The 19,130-nt window shown below is 48.9% G+C and overlaps 8 protein-coding genes across 8 annotated transcripts; 4 read left to right on the forward strand and 4 right to left on the reverse strand.

Annotated features, from left to right (window-relative positions):
• Positions 1–148: 148 nt before the first annotated feature.
• Positions 149–1,690, reverse strand: SGA1 (glucan 1,4-alpha-glucosidase; the record flags this gene model as incomplete). Its single annotated transcript, XM_076687700.1, has 1 exon — positions 149–1,690. The coding sequence occupies one exon, from the start codon at positions 1,688–1,690 to the stop codon at positions 149–151; it is 1,542 nt and encodes a 513-aa protein (XP_076538060.1).
• A 1,100-nt stretch (positions 1,691–2,790) lies between these two features.
• Positions 2,791–5,880, forward strand: PRK1 (serine/threonine protein kinase PRK1; the record flags this gene model as incomplete). The annotated part of the gene is made up of 1 exon (XM_076687701.1): positions 2,791–5,880. The coding sequence occupies one exon, from the start codon at positions 2,791–2,793 to the stop codon at positions 5,878–5,880; it is 3,090 nt and encodes a 1,029-aa protein (XP_076538061.1).
• Positions 5,881–6,524: 644 nt separating this feature from the next.
• On the reverse strand, positions 6,525–6,809 carry TRVA0_070S00298 (uncharacterized protein; the record flags this gene model as incomplete). Its single annotated transcript, XM_076687702.1, has 1 exon — positions 6,525–6,809. One exon carries the CDS (start codon positions 6,807–6,809, stop codon positions 6,525–6,527), a length of 285 nt encoding a protein of 94 aa, XP_076538062.1.
• Positions 6,810–8,025: 1,216 nt separating this feature from the next.
• MRP21 (mitochondrial 37S ribosomal protein bS21m MRP21) lies at positions 8,026–8,523 on the forward strand (the record flags this gene model as incomplete). Its single annotated transcript, XM_076687703.1, has 1 exon — positions 8,026–8,523. The coding sequence occupies one exon, from the start codon at positions 8,026–8,028 to the stop codon at positions 8,521–8,523; it is 498 nt and encodes a 165-aa protein (XP_076538063.1).
• A 105-nt stretch (positions 8,524–8,628) lies between these two features.
• Positions 8,629–10,230, reverse strand: TFC7 (transcription factor tau 55 kDa subunit; the record flags this gene model as incomplete). The annotated part of the gene is made up of 4 exons (XM_076687704.1): positions 8,629–9,009; positions 9,057–9,160; positions 9,485–10,148; positions 10,204–10,230. The coding sequence occupies 4 exons, from the start codon at positions 10,228–10,230 to the stop codon at positions 8,629–8,631; spliced, it is 1,176 nt and encodes a 391-aa protein (XP_076538064.1).
• A 1,266-nt stretch (positions 10,231–11,496) lies between these two features.
• On the forward strand, positions 11,497–12,612 carry TRVA0_070S00364 (uncharacterized protein; the record flags this gene model as incomplete). The annotated part of the gene is made up of 1 exon (XM_076687705.1): positions 11,497–12,612. One exon carries the CDS (start codon positions 11,497–11,499, stop codon positions 12,610–12,612), a length of 1,116 nt encoding a protein of 371 aa, XP_076538065.1.
• Positions 12,613–14,822: 2,210 nt separating this feature from the next.
• Positions 14,823–15,839, forward strand: AAD16 (aldo/keto reductase; the record flags this gene model as incomplete). Its single annotated transcript, XM_076687706.1, has 1 exon — positions 14,823–15,839. One exon carries the CDS (start codon positions 14,823–14,825, stop codon positions 15,837–15,839), a length of 1,017 nt encoding a protein of 338 aa, XP_076538066.1.
• Positions 15,840–16,155: 316 nt separating this feature from the next.
• Positions 16,156–16,807, reverse strand: RPL25 (60S ribosomal protein uL23 RPL25; the record flags this gene model as incomplete). The annotated part of the gene is made up of 2 exons (XM_076687707.1): positions 16,156–16,583; positions 16,789–16,807. The coding sequence occupies 2 exons, from the start codon at positions 16,805–16,807 to the stop codon at positions 16,156–16,158; spliced, it is 447 nt and encodes a 148-aa protein (XP_076538067.1).
• Positions 16,808–19,130: the final 2,323 nt, after the last annotated feature.

Raw genomic sequence — 19,130 nt, forward strand, 5'->3', positions numbered from 1 at the left:
AATAGACGAATAACTTGGACACCCCCAACATCGTGCATTGACATATCTAGTTGCCTGATATCTTAGACTGGAAGCTTGATGAATTGAGAAATCTAGCGAATAGAAGTACAGTCATTCGGACATCTACTGAACACAGAATAATGGGAGGTTACAAAAGCTTCATGGCCAAGTCTCGCTGTCGAGTGGCGGACCAGAATGCACCATAGCTCCAGGTGAGTTCCCTTGCCCCTGTCATGTAGCCATCGTACCGGCTAAATTGTTCGCTCATTGTGCCGTCGTGTGCCTGGTGCTCTCTAATGACATCAAGGAACGAATCGCCATAACTAATAATATCTCGCACTAGTTTCGCGTACTCTGGCTCGTCTCTCGACAGCACCTCACGCGAAGTGAATCTCCTGATCAATCTGTGCTCGTCGTCAGCCAACAAAACGAAATTGTCTCCCCGCGTAATAAGATACTGTGCTAAGATGTAAAGCGTCTGAGCGATTGTAGCTGTACAGAGGAACCATGGATTCCCTAACGACGTGCCATCGCCATTGTAAACATCTTCAGGATAACGACCAATGGCAACACCAATTTTTCGTGGGTTCCCTCCATATTGGAGCCGACCAAAGTTGATTTGGTAGCGAGGGGCCATATCGTTGATCATGGAATCGAGTGAGGAAAGGACGGCTCCTGAATAAGGCGGGAAGAGGATATTGTCCAAATCTTCAAGAGTAGCGTTGCTCATGGCATTGAGGCCATAAATTGATCCCAGGAAGAGCGCTGAATCGAGGCCCGATCGACTGGTATCCAATGTTTCAACAAGCCGGTATGATGATTTCCTGGAATAGAACTGAGTAAGGTGCCTTCTAATGCTGTAGCTTTGATGTCTGTATTCAGCTGCTCTCTCAGTGTCTCCGAGTTCTGTGGCAAACCCTACCCCGAGAATCAGCGCTCTGAGCTGCACAATTGTCGTGAAAAAGTGGCTACCATTGACTTCTTCCCAGAGGTCAAATCCTGGCTCCAACCACTTCTGTGCAGTATAGTCGAGGTCAAAGCGGACAATGTTATTGTATAATTCAGCAAAATCTTGCGGGTACTTTTTGTGGTGTCGCAGCTGTGAGTTGGCGTAATTGATCATGGCAATAGCCCTAAGAGGAGGACCATCCCGCTGCGGTCGACCCCATGGGCCAGTAAAAGCCGTGCCGTCTACATTGAATTTTGGTTCCCCAAGCCCCTCTAGCGACTCGAACGTTCCGCTGGGGTTATCAATGCGCTGGAGGTGATAGCTGGCGTCGATGTAACTATCGATAATGGTCTCCAGTGTCGAGTTAGTTGCTCTAGAATCATCATATTGTAATACAAGCGAGTTTATTGTTATCGCTGCGTCACGAGTCCAGGTATAGAAGTAGTCAGGGTGCTCTGTCGAAGGACTGGCGATGACGACTCCAGGATGTATATTAGGACCCCGGCCGATATTTCCAATTATTGCCTCGAAGGAGAAATGTGTCTGTCGAGTAAGCCATTTTTCAAATTCGTCTGGAGGAACAAGGATGTTTCTGTGCTCTGCATCGAGAGTCTGGAATTTTGGTTTGGTGAGGATGTATTCCAGAATTGAAGCGCTCGATACGAAGCTGCTCCATATTGGCAAAGACAGGGCCAACTGGCCCAGATAAACCAGCGTAATAATAGTAGCTCCCCAGCCCATTTTGCGAACTACCGGTAGTGTTCTAGCGGAAGTAAAGCGAAGAGGGCATTTATAAGCGGCTAGCTAGCAAAAGCCAGGTGGGTCCACGGATGATAATAATAAATTATTATTATTATTGCTCCTTCGCTCAGCTGTTAGGGTTCATATGTGTTTATTAGAGATCAGGGGACAGATTTGTTCCATGCGGCGTGTGCGGCTGAAGATCTGGAGATTTCCCCCACACTTTGAACTGCGCCAAAAAAGGCTCTAAGCTTTAATCTCACAGCCGTTACTAACCGTTGACAGCCGTTACTAGTAATTTAGCTACGCCTTTGATAGATTTTTAGCTGTTATAATATATATATTTGGAGAATATTCCTCGGTTCTTTGAATTTTGGGCGTATCTGTCATATGTCAATTCCATGAAGCCGGATTTGGTCTTATGACGTGTGCCTATATATCACCGCCTCCCCCCCCCCTAGTGACCTCAACATGGGCAATATAGAAAAATGCCTAATGCATTGTCCTCGTGGGCCTATTGCCACACTGACCAAATCATCATTATTCTTCTATACCGTCTACATTACATTCTAATTTTCATGTGATTTATCTCCTTCATTCTTTTACTACAGTACCCCACTCTTGTCATCTTTCATCATTAATGACCTCATCCGATATCGTTTTTCACTGGCCCAACATAACAGACACATACTCCTCTCTAGTCCAAATAAGTCCACGCAAGACCAACCGCAAACCAGGCAAGACTTGGCCAATGAAAATGCCATAGAAGTCCGCGAACCGCCCAAGAAGCACAGTTTTTAAGCCGCACGCCGCACGTCTCACGTGACCATACTGTTATATACGCGCTGCAGCCCCTGTTCTCCCCGCTGTGCGAGGTGTCCCTTCAAGTCTCCCCCTTTCCCCTTAAACCCTCCAACGCACGCCGACGACACCACACATCCAACCCATTCAACCCGCAGTAATACGTCATTCTCAGTGGATAATTGTTGGTTTTTAGAACCCAAGGGACCAACGAGAAAGGAAGCTGTTACCTCTGTCAATTGGGTGGCAGAATTAGACCAATTCTCCGTGCGGAGCATCCGAGATCACACCGAGTAATAATGCAAGCGCCGCAGCCGCCGCCCGGGGCGTTTGCTCCGGGGACGAAGCTCCAGGTCGGGTCCCACCAGGTGGCCATCAAATCGTACATCTCAGCTGGCGGGTTTGCCCATGTCTATGTGGTTTATGTCTCTCCAAAGGAGGATGGGACGGACGTTGCGTGCCTCAAGCGGGTTCAGGTGCCCGACAAGGTCCACCTCAACCTGCTGCGAGCCGAAGTCGACGCCATGAAGCGGCTCAGGGGCCACCCGAACATCGTGCGGTATATTGATTCGCACGCTTCGAGGATGCCCGGCCATACGGGCGAGTATGAGGTGCTGTTGCTGATGGAGTACTGTTCAAACAACGGCCTCATTGACTTTATGAACAGCCGGCTCAAGGATCAGCTTAAAGAGCACGAAATATTGAAAATCATGTACGACATTACCTATGGCCTGGCCTGTATGCACTATCTGGATCCTCCGCTGATTCACCGAGACTTGAAGATTGAAAACGTGCTAATTGCCGGGGACGGGACTTTCAAGCTGTGTGATTTCGGGTCCTCATCCCCGGTGTTGCGTCCTCCAAGGAACTCTACTGAGTTCCACATCTTGGACGACGATATCCAGCGGCACACAACCGCCCAGTACCGGTCCCCCGAGATGGTAGACATTTATCGCGGGTTCCCTATAGACGAGAAGAGCGATATCTGGGCGTTGGGTGTGTTTCTGTACAAGCTGTGCTACTACACTACGCCATTTGAAAAAGAGGGCCAGCTGGCCATTTTGCATGCCCGATTCAGTTTCCCGAACTATCCGCAGTACTCTGACCGGTTGAAGAGGGTCGCGACAGCGTGTTTGAGGGAAGATCCAAGAAACCGGCCGACTGTGTACCAGGTGTTCAAAGAGGTGTGTTTGATGAGGGGAGTCACAGTCCCCATTCCAGATATTTATTCGGCTGCCAAGCAACAATTACAACAATTGCAACAGTTGCAAGCGCCACAGTTGGTTCCTCCGGTTAACGCAACAAACGGAAACACTACGTATGATTCAGCCTCTTCTTCAGCTTCGTCCATTGTCGTTCCTTCTTCTCAAGGAGGAGGGGGGCTGGCGGTTCCTAGCCCGAAAAGGCCAATTCCAGAAGTTACGCCCATGTATCGCGGGAGACCCAAGGTGCCTCAGCATGCGGCTAGGGCTGTTGGATCTCTTTCACCATCTCCGGTGCCCGTCAGTGCTGCCCAACCGTCTACATCTACTGTTGCATTGAACGATATCAACTCGCCGGTCGCTGCTGACGCTAGGGCTACCGCTGTGTTCTCTGACCCGTTCGCGTTGCTAGATGGCCAGAAGAAGTCCAAGTCCAAGTCTGGCTCTCCTGTCGAGAACGAAGTTCCCAACTTTGAAGACGCTTCGTTGAGGTTCCCGACTGTGGAAGAGCTGGCCAGGAGCCTGGAGCAACAATCCTTCCAGTTTGGCGCAGGAGATTCTGTGGACTACTTTGCCTCTGAGCCCGAGTTGGAGAAGTCAGCTACGCTAGACAGAGACTTTGCCCCTTCGCTAGCCAAATCCCAGCCTGACATCAGACAGCAAACCAAGTCCCAGCCTGAAATCAGAGATCAAACGCAGTCAGAGCCTGAAATTAGTCATCATCACGCTGAAGAGGAGGAAGACGACTTGTTTGCCTCTCCGCCGCCATCATCGTACACAAAGCCTGGGCATGGGAGGCGCATTTCGGCATTCGTAGGTCAGTATGAGGCGCAGTTACGCACCCAGGAGCCTTCGCTCTTTGATGAGCCAACTGAAGAGCCCTCTCAAGTAACGACTGTGATAACTACCACCGTGACGGCCGCGTCCTCGCCTGATTTGGAGAACGAGTCAATTGACCCCAAGCATGTTCGGCCTTTCACCAACCACAAGTCCAGTCCGAACCTGGCCCGGAGTGATGCACGGCCCCCTCGAATCAACCCAGCCAAGCCGCGACCAGCATCGATGTATGCAACAAAGCAGACTCTTCTCGATCTCTCCGATAGCACCAGCGACGAAGAAGAGGAACAGGAAGAAAGCAGAAGAGTGGGTCGAACGGCATCTGCGCAACCTGCCGAAGCCAGTCTTATTGATACCTCCCCGGAGGAGGAGGACCGCCAGCAGTTGCGGACCATTCTGACGGGCGTGTCCCAGCGGTCTAATACTGTTGTTCTCGAAGACGAGCGCAACCACATTGACTCGAACGTAGACTTTCTCAAAAGCCTGGAGACTACCGAAGTGTACAAGCGAGCAGGCGGTCGTCGATCAAGTTCCATGCACCGACAACCCAGTGCGCATAGTGCTGCCAGTAGTGTTTTATCGGAGAAGGTTGCAGTCGTGTCCAATGGCACTAAACCCAGTCCTCCACGAGACATTCCTTCTGGTAACAACAACAGTACTGGTCGCAACAATGGGGGCAGCTGGAAGCTTCGGCGATCTGGGTCGTACTCTCAGCGAGCCAGCCAGGAAGAACCCGCACCACCAAAGCATCACTCCAAGCGGTCGAGCATTTCCTCAATCAAAGGCATAATCAACGATGCGTTCAAGAAGCAGCCAACCACCACCAATAATAGCATTGAATCAGCATCTCCGTCCATGGGCCCTCCGCCAGTCATGCCGCCGCGAACATCGTCACGACAAGGGTATCGGTTCAGCCATTCTGCCGAGAACTTTTTCGAGGGCAAGGCGGCGACGAGTCCCGAACGGCGCGAGCCAAGCAATGGCTTCAAGCGAGCGAACACGACGAACTCGGCGCCGTTGAAGCGCCCGAACGCCATTCAGGCGCGAGTGCAGTCGTATCTGAACCGAACGGACACGCCTCCGCCGCAGCGCACTGCGTATGGGTACGGTAAGTACACAGGAGAGCGACCCACCTCGCCTCTAGCTCCGTCGCCGGAGATAATTCCGCAGCAGCAGGCGGTGAGCCCGACGTTGAGCCATTCGCGGCACAGTTCGATAGACAGTGGTCGCAGGCCGCCGGTTCCCACCAAACCCAAGCATTTGCAGTCACCAAAGCGTAAGGTAACGGGGGATCGCGAAGATGACGACTGGGAGTCCAAGTTCAACCAGAAATACCCCAGTCTTGGCTGATTTTTTATTTTATTTGTAACATGAACAGTTGTAACATAGATATATCTGCATTGCGTATCGTCACCGTAACTTGCTGTAACAAGCTAACTATGTTACTAGCTAGCAATTCCTCGAAGGACATGCAACAAATTTTCCTTGCCAACTGTATCTGTGGCAATACCTACAGAGCGTTCATGGGGGGACCAGTCCCCCCAAACCCCCCTAGAGCTCCGCTACGCGGAGAATTAGGGGGTATTTGTAACACGTTGTAACCGGAATTTGGTGGCAGGTTGGGAGTTTGTAACGGTGTAACTAAATGCTTTGTCACGCTGTAACCAGGGAGTCTGTCACCCTTCTTGAGAAAACGGGGGTCTGGGGGCTGGCCCCCAGCTACGGGAGCTCGAGGGCTGGCCCTCGAATACACTCCCTGCTAGTAATAATGCAACACTCTTGCCTGCTGTGTGTAACAAAGGTAACACGTCAAGGGTTGTAACAAATTCTCGTAACAGTGTAAATGGCTGTAACAATGGGTAAACTGGGGGGACAAATTACAAAGTTATTAGCATAATACATATTTCAGTTACGGTTAGACGCGGATGTACCGGGTATTATTTTGAATAAATAGATTAGGCGTATTATCATCATCAAATCATTAATCGTAGTCGTTAAAAAGCGGCCAGGCTGGATACGTCGCCTCCAGTCACGTAGTAATACATTCGTCGGCTCATCTGCTGGACGTGATACGGAAGGTACCCTAGGAAAGTCACCGTAAATAGAGCCAGCAATATCGCCGCAACCGTGTTGACGATTTTCGTCTCGTTCTTGGTCATCATGTACACGGGAAACACCTCAATCGAGTATGCAAAATACAGCTCCTTCAAGAAATTCATCGTCTTGTTCTTTCCCGGTCGTGGCGCACCGCTAGGGTTCTCGAGTGTAAACTTTGGCATCTTTTTTTCTCGGTTCCGGCTTAACCCCCTGCCTCTGGGCTGTGTTTCACACGGCTGAACAAAACGTAATTAACTTAATAGCTAATTACGCTACTGCTGTCTAAATAACGCTAATTCACCGCACTACCTGCTGGCGCCTCGATTGATGGAGTTCGGAAATGCACAAATATCCGGAATTGACACACAGAGCTGCTGGTGTGCTACACAGAAACTGATACCCACAAATGAGAATGCTCACTGAGGTTTTCAACGAGTAGAAAAAAATGCAGAAAGGCACTATTGGCGAGTAGAGAGGGGAATTTATATAATGTTGCGATTGCCGGCAGATCGGAGTTAAAACTCTCGTGTTTTGGAAACAAAAAGCGGATCGTAATCGAAATCGAGTGGCCAATGCACTTTCGTTCCATTCCTTCTGGGAAAAAAAAAAGAAGCCAACCAATTAGCCTCTCTTTTTATGGATCGTTGACTCGCCCTCCCCCCCTTCTTCTAGAATTCTTCTCCTCCACCATAATCTCGCCCTCATTTCCTGGTTTCATTTGCGATGATTCGTCGCTCTCTTCTAGCCCCTCGCGTATTCTACCTGTCACAAATGAGTATGTGCATCGCTTAGGGCCCTTTGTCTCATATTTCCTTCCGTGCGGCTCACTCGACTACGGAACTCCGTTCCGAAAACCGACATATCCGCCAGGCGCCTAATGCAGCTCGGCTCTTCGACTCGATCTTTTCCGTGTCAAGTCGACTTCTGCTGGAAGCTCTGCGTCTCCGCAGCCTTGGCTTCTCATTTATCTCCGTCCGAAGTTGTAGACCGACTTTGCTGTGGTCACGACTTGGATCGCCTGACACATGAGGCGTCGATCACCTGGGGTTGGCGGCTTGTGACAATCGCGCGCGCGGCGCGCTTAATTCGTGCGGCTAGCTTATTAATCAAGCCGCGCGGGGTGCGGCGGATACGCTCCCGCTGGGGGTAGTGCAATTTTTTTTCTTCCTGGGGCACTGCCCCAGACCCCGTGGGCTCCGCTCCGCGGAGGAGAATTATTAGCTAGTTTATTGTTGGAATATATTCATGGCCCTTATACCGGTAGTTGTATGTGGGGTGAATTCTTGTTAGCGCATATTGTATCCCGCTATTTGCCGGTCGCCGTGCTGGGATATACTTAGAATAATGGGAACATGAAAAATTATCAACTTCCGAGCATTCACAGCGTAGACAGGAGACATGTTCAGTAGTAGCAGGATTGGACTGCTCAGTAGGTCATTTGCATTTGTCCGAGGATATGCGAGCAAGCCGTCCGGGAAGGCCCCAGACGCGCTGAAGAGCATTATCGACGTTCTCGAGACGGAGGCCAAGTTTACCCCGAAGCTTGATCTCATGAAGAAGGCCAATATCAGCAGAGGCGAGGATCTGGTGAGTCCGCAGGCGGTCACGCGGAAGATCGAGAGCAAGATCCGCGATATTCCAGTCCCAAGAACCGGCGTGAGGGCCGGACGAAGCGTCATTGTCAACGGGCCCAATGGCCTCAACGCGGCGCTTCGAAACCTCCAGAGCATTAACATGGCCAACAAGGTGCCGCGAACGCTGTCGCTGCAGCGATATCACGAGAGGCCGGGTAAGGAGCGACGGCGACGAAGGATCGATGCGCACAAGCGACGATTCGACATGGGCATCAAGCGGCTGTTCAAGCTGGTCGCCGAAGCACGACGAAAGGGCTACTAAAGTTATGTTATTCTTGTAAATATATTCATGAACTTCGACGCGAAGCGTCGCCCTGGGAGGTTTGGAGGGCTGGCCCTCCAAGATAATCATCAAAAAGGGTAATCATTAGTCTGTATCCATTTTGTCGTCTTTGGACTCCTGTTCTAGGCGTCGTGCTGTAATCTCTTCTAGCCGATCCATAAGCTCGTTACGTTTATTCCAAAAGTTCTGCTCTTGGGTAAGGTGTGGGTCCTTTTTGGACTTGAGCTCGCCCTTGGTAAGGCCAATGCGAGTCCGGGTTTTAGCAAACGGCTCGCCTTCCATGTCAGTCAGCACCTCAGTGCCCAGAATGTTTTCCCACGACCCTTGGTACACGGTTTGTCCAATTCTGAATAGGGGATTTTGGTCCTCGAGGCTGGCCATCTGGAAGTCGCTTTGCGAGGAGATGAAGCGGTTATTTGCCTCTCCGGCCGGCAGCTGGCTCAGGTCAATGGGCACATACACCGTCTACAATACGTTAACCAATGAATGATCGTGAAATTACTCTAACTTACGGTCGTTTCTTCTTCGCTCTTAGCGGCCTCTAGTTTTTCTTTTTCGGGCCCTGACTTTTCTCGGGCTCGAATATCCTCAGTAGATCCTGGGGCGTATTGGATATCTATAAACTGTTAGTACTTTCGCTCCAAATTTCCAACAGGAATTGGCCAATCAATTCCACAAGAATTAACGAATTTTCCAGAAGAAGCAACAAATTCCAAAAGAATTAACCAATTCCAGAAGAATTAATCAATTCCAGAAGAATTAACCAATTCCAAAAGAATTTCATCAATCCCACAAGAATTTCATCAATCCCACAAGAATTAACCAATCCCACAAGAATTAACCAATCCCACAAGAATTAACCAATCCCACAAGAATTAACCAATCCCACAAGAATTAACCAATCCCACCAGAATTAATCCCACAGGAATAATTAACATACCAAAAGACCAATGCATCTCCTCGCCTCGAGGAAGGAAATCCGTTTTACCAGTGTACTCGCACGTCCACTCGCCCGGCTCACCCTCGCTATCCGGCTTCATCACATACTTGTCGATCGAGCAGGTACCAGTCCGGACTTCAAAGTTGCGATCGCCGACCAATGCACGGCCGAGAGCAATTTTGCTCGCCGCATGAGTCACAATGAGGATTGTCTTGATTTCTGGCTCGTTTCGCAGCTCAGATACCAGCCGTCTGACCGTTTCGATGCACCTCTCGTGAATTTCGTCCTCGGTCTCGCCCTTTCGTGAAGGAACCAACAGAGGAGTGTAGTCCTGCTTGATCAAATCCGGGAAGAGCTTGTCCAACTGTCGTGCGTTAAACAATTCAGGATGCAATCCTTCAGTCCTGGGCTTGAACCACTCATTTACGCCGTTTTCAATGTAGATGGGCATAGCCAGCAATTTGGCAGCTGGAGCCGCAGTCTGGATGCACCGGTAGAACGGTGAGCTATAGATTCGCTGGATACGAGGCTCAATGGTAGAAATATATGCCCCCATCTCCTCGGCCTGCTTCTCGCCATGTTTGGCCAGCACTGGATCGCAAGGAAGGCCAGTTGGGGGGTCTGGTACGGGCACATCCCGCACCCAGTTCGACCTATATCCGTGCTTCACATACTTAATTAGTTATTTTTCATTCTTAGTTCCCCAGGAGTGTTCGTACTCTTGCGATATATATTGTCGACACCATCTTTTCTATATAAATCTGCGATATATGTTACGGTTATACTGGTGAGGTATCGATAAGTACATGGAAAGTGCCGCCGCGCGCCCTGGGAAACCGGCACCCCTCCCTCGGGCTTCAGAGATCCATGGCCTAGCGGGTTGTTATGCGATACAATTAACTTAGGAACGAATGATACACCTCGTTGAGCCAAGAGTCCGTGCGTAGAGTCAATAATCCGTCTTACACTTTTACCATCTTAGTGGCCTCTTATAAGTGTCCCCCTAGCCAAAGCCCCTCATTGCCTACCTACCATCGTACCTGGTAAAATATATGTGTAAGACTGGTAATAATATAATGAATCCAAAGCAGATATATAGAGTAACTCGTAGTATTGTAATCCCGGTACAGTAGTATTCTAGAAGCATTACAGTACCCGGTAATTCGGAAAAGTTCGCTACAGATTCATCCCCAGGCCAAAGCCCCCCTCATTGCCCACCTACCTATCTCTACCTACATACCTATGCACATAAATTTTATATACCGATGAACCAATGCAAATACAGCAAATTACGATTATTGTATTACCATAGTACATGTACTATAGTAAACGGTTTACTCAAAGCTATAGGATACCCTGTTATGAAAGTCGGAAAAGGTCGCTATTCATATGGAGTTAACGGACCAACGGATTATCGTGTTGAGCCCAACAATTAAATATCTCCGGAACAACCTGCCCTACAAACGTCGCATTCATCCTACAAACCGAATATCGCACACACGGAGTACGGCGCTGGTCGCGGTGGGGGTGCCCGGGGTTCGAGTCGGAGCCGTCCGTCGGAGTTGAGGCACCCATCGCCGGTGGTGGCTGCATAATGCGCCTGTGGTGGGGCGAGTGAGAGGGACATGATTTGTGGAGAGACATTACAAGTCACAATATAATCCGGTCGACATTTGGGCATCAGGCAACTTTTGCAAGGAGAAATAACCCGTCACGAGTTAAGTCTAGTCTGCCAATACCCGCAGATATACCAATAGAAGGAGTTCATGGGCTTTTCAGCGTCGGTATCCAATAAGGCTGGCGTAATTATAATAATCCCTCTGGAGTAGACAACCTCCTCCGGCATTCCCCGCGGTTGTTTTTTTAAAACGAGAAGTGAAGACTTGTGTCTCCAACTATTCTGCATTGCTATAGTAAAAACTTTAGGGCCTATTTTAACCCCTATTTTTTTATTTGTATAGGCTCTTCTTCCTCTTCCAGCAATTATCCAGTTTAAATCTTATTCGTTGTAGATGAGCATTGGACGCTTTAGATCGTCAAAGGCGTTCCTAGGACCGCTAAGGTCTTTGCAACGACGCTTTTCTAGTGTGCCCAGGCGCAACGCAGCGATCCCTGGCGGGAGCACCATTGCTAAAGTGCTGTTGGCTGGCACCGTGGTGTACACAGGGTCTGCTTTCTTCGCTCTCGAGAATTACCGGTTCAGCAAGGTCTTTGAGCAGTACTTCCCCCTGGGAGCCCAGGTGCTAGACTTTCTCGAGGAACGCGAACACCGTAAAGTTACGTTAGCTCGCCACCAGTACTACGAGTCGCAGAGGCCCCTCACGCCGTACATCAAGAGCCAGCGGCCCAAGACAGACGAGGACGACAGCGAGCTGTCGAAACCCGACATTACCACAGACAAGTACGACCCATTGGCGCCAGACAACTTTTTCGATGCCCAGAGCGGAACCGTCGCTACCACAGGGGAGCGGGAGTACCTTCCGTTGGTGCTTTTGCCCGACACTAGTGATCCTGTGGTCAACGACGTGGCGTTTGCGCTCAATGATTTGATCTCGTCGGTCAACTCCTCAGCTGTGGACCCTTCTACCGTAGTGAATGTTAGTCAGCGGCTTGAGAAGCTGGCTCATTCTGTGCACGACCTGACTCCGACCTACTCATCGATATTCCATTTTAAAGCACGATTGCTGCAGCAATTGGTGGACAGCCAGCAGTCACTCCGAGAGAAGTATGGCGATAAGTTGCCCAAGAAGGTTTTGGCCGTTTATCTCAAGCGCTTGTCGCGAATCATTCTTGAGACGGAGAATGATCTCGTTGCTCATGTCAACACCAGGGGCCAATTCGAGACGGAGGCGAACAGGAGGGTGCAAAATGAGAAGAAGAGTTTGCTTGTCAGCGAAGCGGATTCGCTGGAGGCCATTATCCAGCTTCAGTTGTCTTTTTCGCTGCTTATCTCTGCCCTGCATTCCAAGTCGGCTATGCCAATTGCGCCGTACATCCAGAGAGCGAAAGAGGCGATTGCAAACTTCCCTGACCGGACGAAGGAGCAGATAGTAGCGTCTGCCATTTCGGGGTTGAGGGTACCTGATGACGTTGATCTACAGCCGATCGTTAAGGATATCTGTAGATAAACCGCTGATACTAATGATATTTAACCGTTACCGTCCTCTGGATATTTCTGTGAAGCTGTGGGACGACCCAGTAGTAGATATAATAGGGGGAGGAGACCAGAGAGTCTCGTAATATTTGTAAATTTTATTCAATCACACAATTGAAGTACCGGTATTGTATATTGTTCTGGTTATAAACCAAAGCTAGGAGCAACGCAGGTAGTACTGTTTTCCAGCTATCTGTGACAATACGCACAGAGGTTCACGGGGGGACCAGTCCCCCCAAACCCCCCTGTGGCTCCGCTTCGCGGAGATATTGTAGAAATGTGATATGGCAAGGGAATGTGTTCAATGGCTACCTCGGTGTTGCGTTGCGGGACTGTTGTAACCGGTCATGTCGTTACACAAACTAACTGTCTGTAACAAATTCTCGGTCTAGTTGCGTAACTAGGGGGCCAGTTCCCCAAACCTGCGAGGCTCCGCGTACAATATCTGTGTAAAACAAGCTATATCTTCGTTAGTTCAAGAGATTTAGTTATATTTGTATAAAGCAGTAACTGTTAACGCTATTCGAAGTAAGGTGGAGATTGTCTGTTTGGGTATGAGATTGTGATAAATCAAAAAATAACTGCTGGCTGACTGGAAGCTGAGAAAATTGTAAAGATATTCAATACCAATTCAGTGTACCAGGTATGACTAATTGTCGGGTACCTCACATTCTATTAATTGATGCTGTAAAATATACAGGTACCGGGGATAAATCTTGATTCAACTATGAACATGGTAAGCCGTTGGTCAATATTACCGGATTTGACCAGTTCGACGAAATAAATAAAAATGATGCGGTTTAAAATGCTAAATATATTGATATGATATCGATTGATCCGATAAAATTTGGCGGCTTAGATTATTCAATCACTAACCCTTTTTTTTTACATGTAGAAGTTCTACGATAGATGGACGATTAAATAGATGTACACAAAATAGATAGGATAAATGTCGAATATGTAATCTGAGACTTTTTGTCCAAACAGTCCCAGTGGGATTGTTCTCAATAAAATCGCTAGTATCGTCGTCTCCGCTTCGTTGACCTTGCTGTAATTCAATTTGCTCTTCTTTATCCTCCTCATCATCACTGTCTTCACAATCTTCACAATCATCACACTCTCGTTCTTCTTCTTCTTCAACTAGTACGGGAGAGACGCTTAGTAGACAGTCCTCGTTTCTTCGGTCCAGTACATTTATCAGGGTCCTCTCTTATTTCACGCAGTTTAGGTGGCCTTCCGCGTCTTTTCTTTATCTTCTCGGGCTCTTCTGATTTGTCGTTATCTGAATGATTTTTCCTTGATTGTCCTGACCCCTTTTTAGTCGATGGGGTACTCATTCCTTTAGAACGTAGAACGCAGTGGTGATTTCCGTTTCGTCCCTCCCATATTCTGAAAACTCTCGGCTATGGAACCCATTGAGGACGAGACCATACCACGCTCTCCGAGGATTCTTTGGTGACTTGAAGAGACTCTCATGAAAGCTGCCAATCGCGCTTAACTCTTCCTGTCTTAAACCAGCGCCATCTCCAACTTTCTAATGCACTTTTCGTGCGAGACAATCACCTCCATAGCCTATTCCAAGCAAGAGATATGGCGATATGGTTCTGAGTCGAACTCCATGTATTCAGATAAATCCGACTGCGTTGTATCGCGCACATCGTCTGTCAAGCTCAAGAGTTGGTGAGCTGGAGAGAGGCCTTGACCACGATTTGCCTTCTTGTCGTAAATGGAACTGAAGAAGGGGGTGTCAATGGATGAAGAAATTTCCTGTGCTTGATTAGCGGAGTTGGAGCTTGCTGTCGATATCTGTTGATTGTGATTCCAATTCGAACTCCGAAGTCCGGATATTATCTTCTGAGTCTATGAATGCCTGAAGTTACGATGTTTCGCATCTGTCAATCCTAATACCTTTTCCACCAAGTTTATACCATGTTGTTTTTCTTATTCCTCTTGGAATTCATCTCGGCAACGATAGGTACCGTGGAGCGGAGACTCATCTCCGACGGAGACGGACTTTAACCCATCCCCGTCCATAGGCCGATATCCCCGTTCTAATTGATTAAGCCCTTTGGTTCCATCAATTACCACCGGATACTTGCCGAATTGTAGGACAATTATAGCGCAATATAAAATGGCATGGTTTATCCAATATTTAGTCAATAGTATAGTAGTAAAAATACAACAATGGAATACGTACGATTGGGCAACAGCGGTCTCAAGATCTCTCGGATCATCCTCGGCACAATGACTTTTGGCAGAAAGCAATGGGCCGATTGGGTTATCGAAGACGAGGAAGTGGTAATGCAATTGCTCAAGCAGGCATATGATGCCGGAATTCGAACAATTGATACTGCCGATGCGTACTCCAACGGCCGGTCCGAGGAACTTATTGGAAAGTTCTTGAAGAAGTACAACATCCCTCGGTCCACTGTCGTAATCCTTAGTAAGGTATACTTTATCAGCGACAATGAGAATGGCCGTTTCGTGGATGTCTGGTCTCAGGACCCCGAGTTCGAAAACCGAAAGGGCCTCTCACGGAAGCATATCATGGATGCAGTCGAGAGATCTGTCTCGCGGCTGGGAACTTACATCGACGTGTTGCAAATCCACAGATTCGACCCAGAAACTCCAATTGAGGAGACTATGGGCGCACTGAATGATGTAATCAAAAGTGGGCAGGTACGATATATTGGAGCTTCGTCCATGAGAGCTTGGCAATTCGTGATGATGCAGGAATGTGCCGAGAAGAATGGATGGCACAAGTTCATTTCCATGCAGAACCATCACAGCTTGGTCTACCGTGAAGAAGAGCGCGAAATGATCCCATACTGCAAAGCTACCAACGTTGGGCTTATTCCGTGGAGCCCACTTGCCCGCGGAATGCTTGCGAGACCAAGAACCGTGGTGAACACTGAACGATTGAAGACAGATGAGTACGGAAAGATCGCTCTTTCCAAGTACACCCAAGCTGAGTGGGATATCATCGATCGCGTCGAAGAGATTGCCAAAAAGAAGGGTGTACCAATGGCCCAAATTGCTATTGCTTGGAGTCTGTGCAAGGGAGACAACCCTATTTTGGGCTTGAATAAGCCCGAGCGGATTGGTGAAGCAGTCGGTGCTCTCAAGGTCAAGCTTACCGAGGAAGAGACCAACTACCTCGAGAAGCCTTACATGCCAAAGGCAGTCGAGGATATTGCCTAATTAACCCTTATATACGAAACGAAGCTATGTTTCACGTACTATTCCTACATCTCCGCGTAGCGGAGCCCCAGGGGGTTTGGGGGACTGGTCCCCCAAGCAAATTGGACCTAATGCATTCGAGGGCCAGCCCTCGAGCTCCCGTAGTTGGGGGCTCTGCCCCCAAACCCCCGTCACAAGGAATTGGGCAATGTTTCTCCAGATGCGATGGGATGTACTGAACCAAAGCAGTAAAAGCGAGATTGAGCTACGAGGGTCCGGGATTGCCCAGTACCGCAATAATAAATATTACATTACAATTTTTTTAAGCTAAAACCGCTTAGAGGTAACCAGCTCGGGAAGCAACGTCAAGAGCGTCGTGGTCGGCGGTGAGTCGGACGAAGGCCTTCTTGGTTCGGTCTGGTCGGATCAAGGTGTTGACCTTCTCGACATCAACGTCGTAGAGCTTCTTGACAGCCTGCTTGATCTGGTGCTTGTTGGCCTCAACGTGGACCTTGAGCACAAGGGTGTTGGCGTCCTCAATCTTCTTGATGGCACCCTCAGAGTTGACGTGGGAGATGATGATCTTGTGCTCGTCCATTCGTGGGTAGTGAGCAACAGCCTTTCGCTGGTACTTTGGAGCTCGGGCGAGTCGCAAAGTCTTTGGTCGGTGGAAGGTGGTATCAGTTCGGACTCGAACAACCTTGTTGCCGTTGACACCCTTGGCGACAGCCTTGGCCGCTTTCTGGGCCTGCTTCTTAGAGGAAACTAAAAAAATGAAGCAATCAGCATACTACTCTCAGGGATTTTAAATGTCAACGTTTTCTAATGGCTTGGGAAGCAACGCTATCCCTCCTTGGGATATATCATATGCTCTCGGGAACTAATTTTCCAAAGAAATAAACACATCACTAATAAAGGGGTTCGTCGTCGCTACCTAGCTCGTTAACACTGTCAGCTTTCCTTTACTTACCCTTGGTGGATGGAGCCATTTTTTGTCGACTTTTTGTTGATTTTCTAATGAGAAGATGAGAGAGAAAAAAGTTTCAATATTTCATTCTTCATTTTTTCCACCCACGAACGGTGCCGTCCCGGAAAGTACGAATCCGGCAACTCCCAACAGGCCTTGCATTATGAGTGGTTGGAGTCGCCGCGCGCGCGCGTCTACATACGCAAAGCCCTAACACTCCCAATAACCCTAATTGGACTTCTACCTCCCTGGCTGAGCCGCATAGGACGCGGCGAGTCGCACCCTGGGGGGCCAGCCCCCCAGACCCCCCGTGGCACCGCTTCGCGGTGAGCCTCCATAGATGAGACGTATTGAGGCTCGTATAAGGGCTCCCCCCAATCCTCTGCGCAGCAGAGCCACGGGGGGTCTGGGGGGCTGGCCCCCCAGGGTGTGTGAACGGCCAGGTGCCGGCAGCGGAAGGTACGCCTCACGCAGTGCGGCTCACACCACCTAATGTACTACACCATAGCTAGCTGGCCAACATAGGTGGTAAAGTTTAGTGATTGCTTCCTGATAAAAGTTGGCAGATGCGTAGGTACCGTTTTAGGTAAGCAATACTAGTCCTAACGTCTCTTGCTAGAATTTGGTTAAAGTCCTACGTCTTTGGTAGGTACACTGGTTGAAGCACCGAGCAATGTACTCCGCTGATCCGTAGACGTGAGCAGTGCCGTATTGTTGCCTTTGTGTGATCGAAGTTGCCGTGATAGATGGGGGTCGATCATAGGCAGCCATACAATAATACTAGATAACAATACTTGGTAACAATAAAAGACAGCAATACTATGGCTGACTTTGTCTTCTGCTACGGGTATAGGATACGATACCCTTTGTTAGCGCACCGAGGCACCCGAATAATCCCCGTGGAGCCGTAATGTTCCTCCTAGAGTCGTCGTATATGCCTGCTTTACGAGAGGGGGGGGGGGCACCACGGCAATTCTCACACCTGTGGAGAGATCCCCTGGAGATCACTTAAGCGTAAGCAACGGAGGACTTCCCCAGACTTTTGGAAAAGCAGCCACGGCACCACTCCTCTCATAACTTAAGCAAAGCACATCATCTGTGGGCTTGGGTGGAGAAGTTTCCCCAGACTCTAACGATAAGCGACGGCGCTCATAGTTGTGAACACACGGACTCTTCGATACCGCCTTATCAAAGTCTAGATAGGTCTCTGATAAAGCCATCCCTTAAGGTTTCCGCCGACAAGCGAGTCCTGCCGTATTGGGTAATTTCCGTACTGGGTTGCTTTCCTACTGGATTTACGGTAAAAAAGAAATTAAACTTGGGATCATCGCATAACGCCTCCACAGGACAAATACGTACGTAATGTCTTGTCGCCGTTCGGCGTGTCTTAGATAAAGTCTCGGGCGTTTGAACTGGATGACTTACATTTTAGGGCCCGTTCTATCCGATTATTTCGACTTTTACATGTCCAGATCGAATATTATATTGCCCAAAATTTATTATATTCTGAATCCTCAACTAAGATTTATATGATAGGTTGTTTTTTTTCTGGCAAATACTAAAGGGAAAAAAAGGCTGTGGTGGGCGGGAAAGGGAGGCAGTGCCGTGGACCACACAGGGCATCGAATCTCGTCCCATTGATTCGTCTGTTACTCGAGTGATTGGAGACATGTTTCGCTAGATTACGTACCTCGGCCACCAGCGATACCCATATCAAATATCAAAATTTGCAGGCACGGAAGCATCATCTGAGACCCCGAGCGTCGTGCGGCATCAAATTAAGCATCTCGGTCAGCACACAATATGCAAGCCGATTAGCCGATGAGGGCCAAGTGTTCTTGGCAGGGGAACCGATAAAACTTTATCTCATAGTCGTTTTTCTTGGCAGCGTATAATCTCCGGGGAAATCTTAAACGACAAGGCTAAACGCTCGTATTGTCGAATAATCGAGCTGGGGAACAAACAATAGGGACATCAAAATTTTTCAACTCAAAACGGCGATGAGCAGAGGAGGGGGTGGTGGGGCCATTGGAGCCCATCGCCACATACGCAGTTGTCTCGGATGAGAGGGTCCTAAACGGGAATGGCGTAACGGTCGCGGCGATCTAGTCCCACTACGGCAGGTTGCACTAGCATTGGCAAGTATTAAAGATGACTCTGCTCATCTCAGAACGGGGTCTCAAAAGCAATACACACGGCACCAGAGTTCGATGCAAAGTGAACACGCGACATGAGACAAATCAGCTTTCTGCGATGGGCGATGAGGATGATCATTGGAGGATATTGAATATCTCCGCTCCTTTGCAAAGTCTCAGCGATACGAGAAAGGAGTCTATAAAAACTAT

This window comes from Trichomonascus vanleenenianus (genome assembly GCF_965637985.1).
Source record: "Trichomonascus vanleenenianus strain CLIB 3782 genome assembly, contig: TRVA0_070S, whole genome shotgun sequence".
Classification (NCBI taxonomy): Eukaryota; Fungi; Ascomycota; class Dipodascomycetes; order Dipodascales; family Trichomonascaceae; genus Blastobotrys; species Blastobotrys vanleenenianus.